Raw genomic sequence first — 16,447 nt, forward strand, 5'->3', positions numbered from 1 at the left:
TTAATTGAAAATAATAAAAAATAAATATTTTTTAAATATTATAAAAATTTATTCGAGCATTTTGTTAAAATACTTTAATAATAATTCAGAGACTATGAGGCCGAAGAAAATTGGGTTTTGAGAATTGCCTTAATAGTATTGGCCCGAAAGTGAACGAAAAGCGAGCCCAACAAATGAGGGTAAATATTCCATAGAGGGAAGGCCTGAAGTAAGTTCACTAAAAATTAAAAAAAAAAAAAAGCCCGAAATCTGAATGCCCACTTGCAGCCCACAAAAGTGATTGATAGTTGATAGTAGACCGACCGAGCCAGGAGTCAGAGGGCAAAGGAATTTTCCTCGCCCCTGCAAGGCTGCAACCATAGGCAAATTAGTCCTGAATAGGGTTTACGAAGACCTGCAGGTGATAATGGTTTACCCCTAGTTGGGAAAAGTCGGAGCAGAATCGTATTACTGTATTGGACCCAGAGGAATTGTGCGGATTGGCGGCGAGGATTGGAAGGGTAAGAAAAAGTTTTGAATGGTTGATTCTTTTTTCAACTGTGTGGAAGGATGAGAGATTATGATATTCCCACATGCATGTTGTAGATTTCTTTTTTCTTCTTGGAGTTTTGGGCAATCCTATTTGCAGATGCAGCTATAAGTCTCGTCTGATTAGTTGAATGGTGTAATGCGTATTACAATTATCGCTTCTTTTTTTTTTTAATTTTTGTAATACTAAATACATATATGACAATTGAGGTTGGTTAGGTTTGAATTTGGTTCAGGCCAGACCATGGTTTCCTCAACATCCCCCTTTGACGAATATGATCACGTTCACGATTACCCTTTCTTTTCCAGAAAGCGGCTTAAAGTTTCAGATCGCAGATCAAATATCTATACAGGCCTCTCTCCTGATTCTGCATCTTCGATTTGCGGGTATTATTATTGATATACTTCTTTTGTTGCTTCAGCTTGAGCCCTTCTTTTTCTCTGTGTGTGTTTTAATTCGTATTTATGATTCGGCAGTGATGAACGATCCGCAACGGAGATGAGTTGCCAATCTAATGGCAATAGCAGTGGTGTTCCTCAATCTTGTAATGACGGTGGAGGTTCATGCCAAGACAAGAGTTACTCCAGCTATGCACCGTCTTCTTTTGCGAGTGGATGGATGTATGTAAACGAACATGGACAGATGTGTGGCCCTTACATCCAGCAGCAATTATACGAGGGTTTATCTACTGGTTTCCTGCCTGATGAGCTCCCTGTTTATCCTGTAGTCAATGGGACTGTGAGTAATCCTGTTCCCTTAAAATACTTCAGGCAGTTCCCTGGTCATGTCGCAACTGGATTTGTGTATCTCAGTTCAACCACAGCTTCCAATTGTTTGAAGTCTTCCCATACAAATTTCCAGCACACCCTTTCCCAATCACAAATTAACCGCAATGGTTTTGATGCATCCAATGACCTCATTTCAAGCTCTCTTTTGCAGGTATGATTGTTTTTTACCAGTTCAACCTCTACTTTCCCCCTTTTCCCTAACACTTACTTCGAATGATTTTCACTTTTTATTCCAGTCAGGTGAAGATGCATGTTGGTTGTATGAGGATGATAAGAGTACGAAACATGGGCCTCATTCCCTTTTACAACTATATTCTTGGCATCGCTATGGGTATCTTGCAGATTCTGTTATGGTAAGGCTTGAAATTCTAACGTTATGACTGATGGTGCAAGTGCTAAATGATAAAAATATGAGCTGTTCATTTGTATCAACTGTCAGGTCCTATGGGTTTGTGTATTGTAGTAGGCATGATGTATCATAGTTTTACTTACTATTTTCTTGTTATCTCTTCTTGTTGTAATTTATCATTTTGCAGATACATCATGCTGAAAACAGGTTTCGCCCCATTAAGTTGCTGTCTGTTTTAAATGCTTGGAAAGGTAGTCAAGCTTATGCTGCTGAAAATGAACGGGACTTATCAGTGAACTTCATATCTGATATTTCTGAAGAAGTTTCTTCTCAGCTCCATTCTGGGATTATGAAAGCAGCTCGTAGAGTTGTGCTAGATGAAATAATCAGCAATATGATCTCAGAGTTTGTTACTGCAAAAAAATCTCAGAGACATCTAATGGTTGAATCATTCAACCAGGATGCTAAAAGGTTTCCTGATGGAAAAAGGGTAATGTATGCAATGACCAAAAAAAAAAATTGATTCTGAAGTTTATTTATCTTAAAGCTCCAATTCTTTTTGTTTACAGATTGAAAATGCCCCCGAAATAAAAATGCAGTGTATTCCCATGTTTGAGACGGCAGCCTCCCACAATGTATCTGACCAGCCATGCATTCAAGAATCTACATGTTCTCCTGCAAGTATAAAATCTGTTGGAAGCATTGAAAATTTTTGGGGTTCTTATACAGTTGTTTGTAAGATGCTTTTTGACTACTGCATGCAAGTTATGTGGAATGCTGTCTTTTATGACAGTATAGCCGAGTATTCGTCTTCCTGGAGAAGGGGAAAACTTTGGTTTGGTCACCCTAATGTTATGCTGTCTGCTACTGACTCCAGGGATCATGGCAACGAGACTGAAAAAGTAACAGATAAACCTGTAAGTCAAGCCTATATACAATTCTCTGTGTGCACAGTCTATGTAATGTCCTTGAAGCTAATACTTTAATGGTTTTACAGCTCTTATCTGGGATGGAATTGATTGCTCATGACGTTGATTGTCCACCTGGTTTTGAGCTGGCAACAGTTGCTGGAGTTGATTCTGCAGAAAAGTCATCTAAATCTTCATATGTTGTGCAGCAAATTTTATCCAAACAGAAAACCCGATTGTGCAATAATGGCCTGTATGATGACATGGAATGCATCCTTGAAGGTGTTGAAAATGAGCTCCATTTATCTGTGAAGGTGTTTATGGCCAAGTATGTTGACAATTTTGTTAAAAGTGAAGCAAGAAGAGTGATTGGTTTGGAAAATGATGACAAATCGAAGGAAAATCTTGATGATGAAGAAGCAGAGAAATCAGTTAATTTTTCAATAGATGATGAATTGAAAGAATTACAAAAGGTTCATCCTGTTAGTTCTTCATTTCCTTTCTATTTTTTTTAAACTGTTCTAGTGAGACTAGGACACACAAGGATTATATATTTCTGAAATTTGAACAAACATTTTGTTTTACAGTTGCAAGATGCTGTTGGATCTTCCAGTCAATGCCATCTTGCTTTAGAGTTTGATACTTTAGACATTTGTGGAGAGAAAAGGGTCAGTTTAAGCAGAATGTCTGATTTATCTGGCAATCTACAGAATCCATTACAATCTTGGACACCCATTTGTCAGTCTGTGTCTGAAAATTTGTATGTTACAAGGCAGGAAACTTTCATGGCAGGTGCATTTAAGAGTTTGTTTTCACATTTAGGGGACGTAATTGATGAACTAGAAGTTGATGAGCCACCACCTCCTGGACTTGAGGGTAATGCTGGGACGCTTGTTCCATCACACCTTTGTAAGTTTCGACCTTCAAGGTCAGATGAGCGTAGCCCTAAGATTGGAGAATATGTTGCCGTGGCAATGTGTCGGCAGAAGCTCCATGAGGATGTACTAAGAGAGTGGAAATCATCTTTTATTGATGCTACTCTTTATCAGTTTCTTACATCATGGCGTAGTTTGAAGAAACGCTGTAAGGCTGATAGCAAAGAGGTATTGATCACTGCTTTATACTTTATATTCCCACCAATCACCCCAGAATTTTGATATTGGGCTGAATATTTTTGTTGACATTTTTCATTTGCTTCAGGAAAGGGCATTTAGTGTAGGAAGGGAAATTCTCGCTGATTCTTCTGCCATAGGAGATAAGCTCAGGGAGAGGTCAAAGAAGTCTCAGAGTTCAGGCTCCTCAGAAGTATCTTTAGTTACTGGTAAATATACATATTACCGCAAGAAAAAGTTGGTTCGTAAGAAGATAGGATCTACTCAGTCCACTATTGTCAATGGGTCACAGAATCATCCTGTTGAAAGGCCTCGGAAAAAAGAGGCTTCCAGAAATTTGTTGGATCATGCAGATCCAGAACCAACTGCGGCCACTTCTAAAAAGGTTGGGATAAACAAAAGTGCATCTCAATCATCTACTGTTTCTAGGTCATCCAAAACCATTGCTAAAAGTAGTTTGCTCAATGATCACTCAATACTGAAGAGTGCAGGTGGTCGCAAAAAAACCAAGGTTACCCTTGCTGTTCAAAGTATGTTATTTTTTCATCTGATTGGTTCTTGGTATTGCACAAGATAATAATGAACTTAGCAATGGTAACAGTTATTGACTATGTTATGCAGAAAATTTGGTCGGAGAAGGTGCGGTTCAAGTCTCCAGGGAGAGAGCATCAACCTCTCAGAATTGTGATGTTAAGAAGGTTGTTGGCAGGACTAACCATATTGTTGGAAGTGAAGTAGAGCTCACTAATGATTCCCACAAGAAGACACTAAAAGGTTTTTTATTCTTTTTCTTTCATTCTAGATGTTTTTTGGTTTTATCTTAATTAATTGCATTATTTTAAATCTTTCTTGATTTTCTGTTATTTTCTTCAGCTCCCAAGGTATCAAGGGTAAAAAGGAAGCAATTAGATAATGATGAGCCTCCATTGCTTCCAACCAAGGTACAGAAAGTGGCAAATTCTGCTAGCAAGCATCCTTCTTCTAGAGGGAATGCAGATCGAAATACCCATTCAATTAGATCCAGGACAGCAAATTCCTGTCCCAGATCTGATGGATGTGCGCGTTCTTCAATTAATGGCTGGGAGTGGCATAAATGGTCACTCAATGCAAGTCCTGCTGAAAGAGCTCGTGTTAGAGGAATTCAGTGTACACACATGAAATATTCAGGCTCTGAGGTTAATAATATGATGCAGTTGTCAAACGGTAAAGGTCTTTCTGCAAGAACAAACAGAGTGAAGCTGCGCAATCTTCTTGCTGCTGCAGAGGGTGCTGATCTCTTAAAAGCAACTCAGTTGAAGGTGATTTTAAAATGATGTTTGTTATTGGAATATATTTGTTTTGAAATGTCTTGATGTGACCTTGATGGATTTAAATTACTTAATTTTGTTTTTAGGCAAGGAAAAAGCGTCTACGTTTTCAGCGAAGCAAGATTCACGATTGGGGTCTCGTTGCGCTTGAGCCAATTGAGGCTGAGGATTTTGTCATTGAATATGTTGGAGAGTTGATTCGTCCCCGGGTAAGTTTGACTTGTTTAGAATTGGCTGTAGTATATTATCCTATTTAGTCTAATTTTTTGCAATTCCTCTTCCTTTCATGGATGACCATTGATTAAGGTTCCAAATGTTATAGATATCTGATATACGTGAACACTATTATGAGAAGATGGGAATTGGTAGCAGTTATCTGTTTAGGCTTGATGATGGATACGTGGTAAGTATATCAATTTTTAATGCCTGGGTGTGGATTTAAACTGAATTGTGGTGTTCTTTTCCTTGCTTGTTTTTAGAGGAAATCTTTTGACTTTTATTTACTCGTGTAGGTTGATGCTACAAAGCGTGGTGGGATTGCTAGATTTATAAATCATTCTTGTGAGGTATTTGAAGTTGTAATTTTGTTCAGTTGTTGCCGCATATGTGATTGATTGGTGCTGCTAATTCGAAATACTTGAAATGCAGCCTAACTGTTACACAAAAGTTATTAGTGTTGAGGGCCAGAAGAAGATTTTCATCTATGCAAAACGGCACATAGCAGCTGGTGAAGAAATTACTTACAACTACAAGTTCCCTTTGGAGGAGAAAAAAATTCCTTGCAACTGTGGTTCAAAGAAGTGAGATGCACTGGGATTTATGGCTGTGCATTTATTATCTTTGTGATCCTATTTGCATTATGCCTTATTGGTTTTTGTGCTTCTTAAGGGAAACTTAGTCACTGCATGGTTATTCATTTCATAGCTGCATATTAAAAACAAATTAGATACACTGCCTGCCATTCTCTGCTTACTTTTTGTTCCTGCTTTTGTTCAGGTGTCGTGGATCTTTAAACTAGGATGCACACTTCCAATATGTATGTGGATGAAAATTGTTCCTTGACTTTGTCTTACGGAGATTTATACATACTTAATTTGATGCAGATTTCCACATTTTCATATTTATCTTTGTTCTCTTATCCATTGAATTTATTTTGTAGGACATCCACGTGATTCGTTTCTCATTTTGTAAAGTCAGGAACAATTGATGCCATAGGGTATGTAATTGTCTTAATTTTGTGAATATGTGTTTTTTTTTTTTTATTAGTAGGGTTTTATTAATTTAAAGAAACAGCAAAGTACCTGTTATACAGATATACAAAGGTTAAACAGTACAAGAACAAACCGGAAGCGTACAGAGTAATAACAAAGGTCAATAGACCAAAGAAAAAAAAAAAAGAAACTACAAGAGGAAAAACCAGGGACTAAAATTTATGCAAGCAAATGTCTTTACTGAGTCTTCCATTGTTGCCAAGTTTTTGTACATTCTATTGACTTTTGGGAACGTTGCAGAGACAATTTAATTAAAGTTTAGGGAATTAAAGTTTGCATTTAGTCCTTGTGCTTATTGAAAAATGAAAATGCTCAATCACCATTAGGCCCTTTTTATTTATTTGTAAAATGCATTCTCTGCAGTTCAAGTCTGGTTACCAAGTGACAGTGTTAACACCTTTGAGTGTGAAACCATTAAGTCTACTTATTTATCTTATTTTGCATCAAAATGATTGTTGATATGGCAACATTTAGGCTGGCTTGGCGAAGTTAAAAATTGAAAAGTCTATTCTCAGTTTTCATTATTATGTTCTTCTTCACTACTGCATCTGATTCTTGTGATCTGCTCAAGATTCAAGTTAAAATGCTTTGCTTTTTTGCAATCACATTTACACCTTGATTTACTCCTCTCTCCACTTCTTCTGCTGATGCAACCTTCGAGGGAGCACTTACCTTTAGGGTGTAGGGTTTTCTCTTTCACCCCCCACTTGAGAATTTAATAGAAGACATTGTTGCTTGAATGGAAAAGTTTGGGCTTTATAAAGTTTCTGTCTTATAAGGTGCTTTAAGCCTTATTCTGATAGGATTGAGCAGATGAAGCTCTACCATGGTTATGCCTCCTCTCAAAGGGAGTAGAAAAAAAAAAGTGAAGTAAAGCATCTGGGACACAGCAAATAAACACATAGCTAACATTAGAGTGTAATAAGACAAGCTTGCAAACTTATTGCTCAGCGGAAAGATATTGCTGTCTTGACAAGGCTGGCTAGAGTGAACTCTTGGGGTGGAGAGAGAGAGGAACCAGATGTAAGACATGGTTCCATAAAAGAAGAAAGGAGGAAATAGAAAAAAGATATAGAAACAAAGGAAAATGGTTTTATTAATTGATCAATTTTAGTTTTTGTATATGTTAATGCCTCTTGAGCTTATGTTTTTCCATGTGGGCAAGTTATTGGTTTCACTTTAATGGTCTTTACAGTTTTTCATATGACAAATTGACTGCACTTTAATGAATAGAAGTAGATGGAGTTATATGAACATTCCTGACAAGTATATGGACTAATTGCAAATTTTAACCTTTGGATTGTGCACTGTAATAATGGATGTATTGTTATGACATACTTGTTGAGGGATGATGGACATAATAGCAAAGAGAATTATTTGTTTGATAAAACGCCACATATATGTGGTCATGTTTTGGGAGATGTTTTGATGTACTCATGTCCAACAAATATCTGACGAGCATACGTATGGAGATTTGACCCTCCAAATATAAGGAAAATCTTATAGAGAAATTGAACCTACCCATGTGGGACACATACCTAAGCCAACACTTACCCCAGAGGCCAAGCATAATAGTTTGGGGCAAGCAGTTTAGACAATTTTTTATCTTTTCTTTAACAATCATTTATTTATTTATTTTTAATTATCCATTGATTGGCATACATTTACATTACTTGTTATTTCAGCTTACAGATTACTTCATGTTCTTCATTCTTGATTAACTGTAGCTTGACATGCCCTGAGGTAGAGGAGCTTGGAATGCATTCGCTTAAAGATTCTCAATACCTTCCAGGACCCTGCTGCTAGAAAGTTTTGGTAGCTTGATGTACCAAGATGAGCTTTTGGCGAAGTACTTTGACAGGGTATATCGGCAATTGTTTGTCTCTAATTACCAAATTACTTACTAAATTTAGGTATTTTTGACAGCCAGTTTACCATTTAATTTACAGCAATCAACTATTAGATATTGGTTCCATAGTTAATTGGCATGAGATACTTAATTGGTTCCATAGTTAATTGGGCTGTGGTTGAGGTTTCAAGTTTGGGTGATGTAAAGCTTCAGATTAGATGTCCTTATTGTATCTTTCTATATTCTTATTCTAGTAGTTTTAACCCCATAGCTTGTGGTATTTAAGTTATCTTTGCTAAAAATGATGAAAATCATATCTGCAAGACTGCAACTTATTTCAACCTTGATTGGGTTCTCTCATATGGTCAATGGATACGAGCTTAATCTTTATAACAATGAATTAAAAACTGCATCTACTTTAATAAATATCTCCATGAACTTTTAGTCGCTTATATTGAGTCCTTACACTGCCGTCTCAAGTGCTGAGTTTTTAACATAAGCTTTTGGGTTATTCTAGACCTGTTGCATCCTCTTTAATATGCAATTCCAGTTATTAGAAAACCAATGACTAATATTTGCCATGAATGTGGACATTGATGGACGTTTCAGGTTATGGTCAAAGTTATCAAATAGGAGTGGATGATGGGATATTGAACTTTTTGCATCAAGTTTTTTGCCTACATCTGGAAGATGAATTACTTACCCGTGTCATCGTTGTTGTATATAACACTGTTGCAGATGAGTTCCTCCTCTTAGAATCTGTAATCAGTTTGTTGATTTCTTGCCTCTTGACATTTTGGACTATTAAGTTTTTGTACAAACATGCATTATTTATTCATTTAGTCCATATTTGTCATTTGTATACCTCTTTGGTCGTGTTCTGGTGGTCGTGGGAATTGTTGTGCCCTCAACTGCAAACATGTTTGTTTAACAAATTGAGAACTGGAAAATTTAATCTTATACCCTTTGACAAGCTACCAAATTTTACATGGATTTTATTCTGGAACCATCTATCATAAGCTATCCATTGTCTCAACCTTAATTGAAATATTTCCAATGATTTATATTTATGGGATCTTTTCGCTAGACACTAATAAATTTAGTTATGTCAAAAAATTTGAAGCAATGAGAGGGGAAGGGATAAGAGGATGAAAAACTTAGCTTTTTGTGTGTGAAACATTCTGCATGCCTGCAGGCAGTGGGTCATTATTGGTAAGCTTTTGGAGATTATCAGTTCGGTTAATAGCAGGAGAATTATGAGTCAAAGATCAATATAAGTAGGATTTGTTAATGAACTGATGTTTGTGCTCCAAGTTTGCATCAATTCGGCGGGTTGGAGTAAGCAACTCTCATTTGCCCCTTGCGGATGTTGAAGCACCAGCATCATGGGGACGCTTGCCCCCTTGCTATTCTAATACCATATTGATAAGTTCCTTTGGCATCCTTTTGTCTTTTTTCTTTTCACTGTAATTCTGTTGGTTGCAGGGTTGAATGACACCTGTTTGGCGCAGGTCTATTTGCCTCTGGTATGTCCCTGCTCTCTCCTTGGTTAATTAAAATCGCAGGTGTTGAATCCTGACAACCTACATCACCATATGCTTCTTTTGGCTAAACAATATTGGTCGGCAGTATCGTCCAAAGAAAAGACCAAATTCACCAAAAGGTAGAAATTTTAGTTTTGTGCCTACTCCCCTCCCCGGCATCCCCCCTGATTTCTACCTTTCTCTTAACTTAAGACGTACAATTGAAAAAGATTCAGTGCAACTGTGTCAATCGAGATGACCCATGGCTCTGATTGGTTCAACTCCGTTATAAGCAAATCTTCCAAGTTCTATGCATGTTAAAATATAGTGTCAACTTATCTCTCCAGTGGCCTACTCAAAATCTGTCACAATACCTGGTTGGCATGGCCTCATCCTCGTGCATTTCCGCGGTCTGGTTGATTCTCAATGGGAAAAAAAGCAAATATAATTAATCATGGATGACCACAGATGTTGCCGGAACCTTATCTATAAGGCACAGAACATTAGAAAAATTAAGAGCCGGCTGGTTTACCGATGGCTGTTCAATATCTTGATGTCTTGAAGTTGAAACCTCTGTGGGGCTTTGGAAAAATGAACGTCCTTTCAGTAATGTGCATGCAGGTTACGGGCTTAATTTGATTGAGTTTGATATAAATTTGAACAATTTTTATTGATGGTTTTGGTTAAAAATATTGCAGAGTCGGGCTTACGTTTCTCGGACCAATTTCCATGAGAAGTAACTCCGCCTGTGTCTTGATTAAGGCATTTATCTTTACACAGCCGGTCCCAAGCCCGGATAAAGGAGGAGGGTTGCACCGAGAATAGCAATACCACACGTACGGTAATGCCTTGTGCGATATTAAAAACATTTAGGAGAACAATTCATTCTACATTGGACATGAGTTAGTAATCTGTTGTATCTGATGCACATAAAAGATATTGCTCCAACGTTAAGGAAAAGGTCTCTGGCAATCCATAGGTCCATAATCTCTATCTTCCATTATCTTTCAGTTAAATCTTAATTTGGTCCTTTATTTGCTGGTCGGTTCTTTTCCTCGATGAAAGCAAACCGCCATTTTCTTTTGTCATCGAAGATTGTATGTAAAAAAATAAAAACAAAAATGGAGTGACTGAGTTAAGGCTTGAAGCTCCCAACTTGTTTTATTATCCCTAGTCCTCGCATTTGCAGGAATTTTAGCTTTAACTCTTAGTTTGTATAGCTGGTCTTAAAATGAAGGCAACTTTTGATTTTTCCCTTTAAGTGTCAACTCATTGTATTTTTCTTTTGCCTTCTTGTAAGTGTTGTTGCGGTTGCGTCGATCTCCATGTGATAAGAAAACTGGAATAATTATGCCAAAACAGTGTGGTTTAACAGTTGCCTTTGTTAAAGTATGGCCTAAAGTATTTTGATGTCTCTTTAGCAGTGAGCAGTATACAATAGAAGGAAAGAAAGAGGAAGGAAGAAAGAAAGGAAAGATTCAAAGAGAGAAAGAAGGACAAAAAACAAAAGGTATGGCATAAAGGAAAACTATTAGTAATATTAGTAAAATAAAACAAAAAAAGGCAGGAGTTTGGAACTTGGGAGAGAAAGAAAGAAAAAAAGCAAGCGTGAAGCGTGCATCGGGCAAGCTGGGCACAAGTAGTTGATATGGGCGGTGGGCGGAGAATCCATCAAATAGAGGCCCACCCGAAGCCCGCGCCACCCAGCTCTAACTTTAATGCCTCTCTCTCTCTCTGTGACTGTATGTCTGAATACTGCTAATGTGCTTATTATGTATTCTATTCTGCTTTCTTTTTGCTTATTTGCTTTTGATTTATATTTTTTTATAAATAAAAGGAAAACAGTACTCCTAATCCTATCCCTTTTTTAGAGAGAACACTACTCCTACAACAGTAAATAAAGGTAAAGGGGGTAAAAGAAAGGAGATAAGTACTAGTTAAATTAAAGAAATAAAATACTAACAGTACAAAATGACAAAAAAATATATAAAAAAAAGTAGGGAGTAGGCATAGAGCAGTGTAAGTAAAGAGTAAAGAGTGCTGCCCTCTCACTCTCCATCCCTTTCTGCATCAGTTGAATCCTTTTGGCTTTATATTTGTCTTTCCTTGTCTCTTGCACTCGCAATCTCCTCCATTCTCCATTACTATAAAATAAAAAATAAAAACAAAATCCATCCCTTGATATCCCTTCGCTCGCTGCTCAGCCCAGTGTATCAAATATTATTATTTTAATTATTTAATAATGTTATTGATTTAGTAGTGGTGTTATTATTAATGGTTCTGTTTCTCTTGGTCCTCAGAAGTTAAGTATAGATTTGTGATTGAGCTTCACAAATCGCAATCACAGCTCACGCAGGTTTTTTTTTTTTTTTTTTACAGTGGCGACAGCTTTTAAGTCTCAACGACAAAGCCGCATCTCTTCATTTTTTTATACTTATTTATACACACTGAGTTACTAACTAACTATGCTATAGCTAAGATACGGAGTAATACTAAGAATAATAGATTAATTTATAGATAGGCCCTCCTCCCAGCTCCGTCTTTTCCAAATGTTGTGCAAGAAATGTCGTGAATGATGGATTTGGCTTCATCAACCTTCTTCTGTTTATTTTTATTTTATTTATTTCTTCCATTGTTTTAGTCAACAATTTCTTAATTCAGTTTGAAAGAAAGAAACGCCGACCATGGGCTCCGAGCAGAACAGATTCCCTCAGCAAGAACGGGTACGTTTTTTTACTTTGCCTCATTGTTTAGATCTGTTCCTTTTGCCTCCCATTTTGTCTCAGATCTGATTTTTTTTTTTCCTCTTTGTGCTACTGCTACTGTGCTCAGATTTGCTTGCGAGTTGTGTTTTGTTTGATTTTCTTCTTTTTTTTTTCCCTTATAAATAAAGATAGTAAAAACAATTAGAGATGATGATTTAGAGGAAGAAGAAGGAAGAATTGATCTGAGCTGGGCCCATCTGGATCAAGACCTACACTCTGATGAGATGTTGGATTTCTTGGTGTGGTTAATTGGCGGTGTGTGTTTTGTTGACTTGTCAATTTCAACATAACTCATCAGGAATTTAATTGTAATTTTTTCCTTTTTTTTTTATGGCAATACTTAGCTTATTGCAGTCTTCATCTATAGATCTAACTAATTCACCAACTTACTTACAACTTTGCTTGTTTAATTCTGTTGACCAAACAACTTTTGTCTTCTGCTATTGATTACTACGTCCACCTCGAATCCATTCTCTTGAGCTTGACTTACCTCACCTGTCTTTTCCATTTCCCTATCCTTTACTCGTTCTGCAGTGTCAAACCTTTTGTCAAAGTTTCTGTTTATTCATTGTTGCTCATCGCACCTACATAAACTATCTTAAAATCCCAACACTTAACTGCATTTCAACTCCAGTACCAGATCTAACTCCTAACACTATTGCATGTTTAATAACAGCACTGCTTAACCATGACCAAGTTTAGGGTATAGGGCTCCATTCTTCTTGACGTTCATTTTCTTTTATATAGAATTGTTCCCGTTGAGGGAACATGAGTTTTCTGTTTTTTTTTTTTTTTTTTTTTTTCAGAATCGTTTGGATATTAGGTGGAAATACGTGGGTTTGGATGATCATTACATTTTGGTAATATTGTTATCTTTACATTAATCTCGACGCACCAAGTTACACGACACCATTGCTCTCTCATCTTTTTTATGATTTGCTCTCTCTCTTTCTGCATGTGTGTGTGTGTGTGTGTGTGTGTGTACTTTTAACATATACATCTGTTTGTATATGACATGTACATATTATACATATATGCTTCAATGTGCTCTCTTTTGCATGTTATGAAAATGTTATTGCCTGAGCATAGTACAACTACTTGATTTCTTGTACCCTAACTCTGAAGAATCTGAGTATTTGTCGTCTGCACTGTCTTTCAATGTCACAGTAGCTCTAGAGATGTATGTAGTGCTCACTTGCGTGTTTATGAATTCATCTGGCTTTTGTGGAAATTATGCCACTGAAATTCGCGCACACACACACAGAAAGTTTGGTTTTCTTACTAATTGATAATTTGTTCTTGAGGATTGCTGGTTTTAATTTGTTTAATTTCAATTTTCCTTTCCTGTTGACTTATCTGGGTCAAGCTTACAAGGTTTAACTATGTTGCCAGCGAAAGAGATGGGGAGGGTGTTGGGGGGCATTTTCCTGTTTTGGTACACAGAAAGGTGGAAAGCGTATTGTACCTGCATCTCGTATTCCTGAGGGCAATGCATCAGCCACCCAGCCAAATGGACCTCAAGCTGTCGGGTTGACCAACCAAACTACTACCTTAGCTCCATCACTTCTAGCACCACCTTCTTCTCCGGCATCCTTTACAAATTCCGCACTCCCTTCAACAGCTCAATCACCAAGTTGCTTCTTGTCATTATCTGCTAACTCACCTGGAGGGCCATCATCCACAATGTTTGCCACTGGACCATATGCCCATGAGACACAACTAGTTTCTCCTCCTGTTTTCTCAACCTTTACAACTGAGCCCTCAACTGCTCCGCTCACTCCCCCTCCTGAGTTGGCCCACCTGACTACTCCCTCTTCACCAGATGTTCCTTTCGCGCGGTTCTTGACATCTTCTGCAGATCTTAAAAGTTCTGATAAGAATAATTATATTGCTGCAAATGATCTTCAATCTACATACTCACTCTACCCTGGGAGTCCTGCCAGTAGCCTCATATCTCCAATCTCTAGGACCTCAGGTGATTGTTTGTCGTCATCCTTTCCTGAACGGGAGTTTCATCCACAGTGGGATCCTTCAATTTCTCCCCAGAATGGCAAACATTCAAGGAGTGGTTCTGGCAGGCTATTTGAGCATGATGTAACTGGTTCCTCCATAGTGTCTCAAGATACAAATTTCTTCTGTCCTGCTACATTTGCACAATTCTATCTGGATCAAAATCCACTTCCTCATGCTGGTGGGAGATTAAGTGTTTCCAAGGATTCAGATGTTTGTCCTACTAGTTGCAGTGGGCATCAAAATAGGCAAAGTAGAAGTCCTAAGCAAGATGTGGAAGAACTTGAAGCTTACAGAGCTTCGTTTGGATTTAGTGCAGATGAAATTATCACTACTACTCAATATGTGGAGATTACTGATGTTACAGAGGACTCGTTTACCATGACACCTTTTCCTACAGACAAACCTTCTTTTGAAGAAAGTGTGGAACTCACATCAATTGGCAAGGGACTAAATACAGAGAAAATCGAGGAAAACTTGCTGGCTGAGAAGAAACGTAAATCAAAACCTGAATTTGTTAATGAGGTTGTACACCATGACGTGCAACTGTCATGCAATGGATTCGAAGGTGAAGTGTCCCCTACTTGATCTAAAATTCATTATTACTGTCAGTTATCAAGAAATCATGGGAAGAAAATTTTAAAGAAACTGGAAATCCTTGGCAACTTCAACATTAACCTTCTAGGCATCCTGGATATCATCTATTCCATAATTTCTAAAAAATAAATAGGGCATAGACTATATATTGTAAATTTGTCTAGTTTCGACTTTTGCAGCTCATGCAGTAAATATTTCATATAATGGTATCTTCTATTGAAGAAAGAGAAGAAAGGAGAGAAATGATAGTGAGAAGTGAAGAAAAGTGAACTTAAATTTCCAAATGAGAGAAATGAGATAATTTTACAATACTGAAAGTTTGTACCCATGTATTACACTTTAATTGATGAATTAGATTTGTAAAACTGTGAAGCACTGTTTTTATTTTGATCTTTTATTTCTCTTTGGTTCTTTCAAAATCTCGCTAACTAAGAACAATAGGTTATATTTACTTCTTTTATACCTCTATCTTGCTATCTGAATGACTCTATGTTTCTCTCATGAAGATAGTGCAAGCGATAATTAATGTTTTGTGCATCCAGCATAATTTCTTAAGTGAGGTTCTATTCGTCCAATAAGATTGATCATTTTGAAGAAATTCTGAGTGACATTTTGTAGTATTATTTTTCCTACTTTACTTTATGATGTATTTAACTATAAAATGCTAGGTTAAGATTTTCTGATAACATGTACACACACACAGTCACACCTAGAGGGACCTAGTGTGAATTTTCACGCTGGAAAGGAGTAAAAGACAACAGGCATGAATAGTGCTGTGATAAGATTGGAGGCCATGATGAATCAAGCAATCCATTACTCGAGAAAATTTGAGTTCCAGAGCACCTCGACTGCTTGGGGACAATATTTCTCTAAGATGTGTCTAGTCCATCTTAATAGAATTCTCATCCCATCTGTGTTCTTTTTCCCTGTTACCTGAAAAATGAACAATGTTGTTTGCTTAATGATGCAGATCACAAATCAAGGAGGCAGGTGAGTAATGTCACTGGATCAAATACGCCTGTCAACCATACCCTGACTGATGAAGAGGGTATATATTTGAAGAAGTGTTCATCAAGGAGCAGGAAATATCATCTGGGGTTATCAAGCTCGGATGCGGAGATTGACTACAGGAGGGGAAGAAGCTTAAGAGAAGGCAAAGGGGATTTTGCGTGGCACAACTGAAGGACCACAGTAGAAACAAGTTATGAGCTGCTTGTCCTATGTAGTAAACTGCAGGTTTCTTTTGTTATAACTTGTGTTTAAGGGTTCTTTTATGATAGGTGGAATGGAATGATCTTAACTTGTGATCTAACCAGTTGTTCCCTTTCTTTGTTGTCCATCTCTCAGTCAGGTTTGTGACCTGATATCTCTCTGATTATGAGTGTATTCTGTTATGTGCGACCCTAACTTCCTGCTTCACTATAACTTACATGTGTGAT

The 16,447-nt window shown here is 37.3% G+C and overlaps 2 protein-coding genes across 6 annotated transcripts; both read left to right on the forward strand.

Annotated features, from left to right (window-relative positions):
* The first annotated feature begins 297 nt into the window (after nt 1-297).
* SDG25 (SET domain protein 25) lies at nt 298-10,891 on the forward strand. Of its 5 annotated transcripts, XM_088808926.1 has the most exons (20): nt 298-500; nt 748-915; nt 1,006-1,468; nt 1,554-1,670; nt 1,854-2,156; nt 2,236-2,583; nt 2,664-3,047; nt 3,162-3,677; nt 3,775-4,071; nt 4,171-4,216; nt 4,308-4,460; nt 4,560-4,984; nt 5,080-5,202; nt 5,316-5,396; nt 5,506-5,559; nt 5,642-5,793; nt 5,990-6,029; nt 6,153-6,209; nt 7,992-8,126; nt 8,723-10,891. In XM_088808926.1, the coding sequence occupies exons 2-17, from the start codon at nt 773-775 to the stop codon at nt 6,009-6,011; spliced, it is 3,627 nt and encodes a 1,208-aa protein (XP_088665052.1). In that variant the 5' UTR covers nt 298-500; nt 748-772; the 3' UTR covers nt 6,012-6,029; nt 6,153-6,209; nt 7,992-8,126; nt 8,723-10,891. The 5 variants fall into 5 exon arrangements, with proteins under 5 accessions (XP_088665052.1, XP_088665051.1, XP_007018607.2 ...); XM_088808925.1 differs by having other exon boundaries at nt 3,775-4,216; nt 7,992-8,177; XM_007018545.3 differs by having other exon boundaries at nt 3,775-4,216.
* A 768-nt stretch (nt 10,892-11,659) lies between these two features.
* LOC18592057 (hydroxyproline-rich glycoprotein family protein) lies at nt 11,660-16,383 on the forward strand. Its single transcript, XM_007018549.3, has 3 exons — nt 11,660-12,359; nt 13,794-14,979; nt 15,979-16,383. Exons 1-3 carry the CDS (start codon nt 12,321-12,323, stop codon nt 16,188-16,190), a joined length of 1,437 nt encoding a protein of 478 aa, XP_007018611.2. The 5' UTR covers nt 11,660-12,320; the 3' UTR covers nt 16,191-16,383.
* Nucleotides 16,384-16,447: the final 64 nt, after the last annotated feature.

Source organism: Theobroma cacao, chromosome 8 (genome assembly GCF_053813885.1).
Source record: "Theobroma cacao isolate CCN51 chromosome 8, ASM5381388v1, whole genome shotgun sequence".
NCBI lineage: Eukaryota > Viridiplantae > Streptophyta > Magnoliopsida > Malvales > Malvaceae > Theobroma > Theobroma cacao.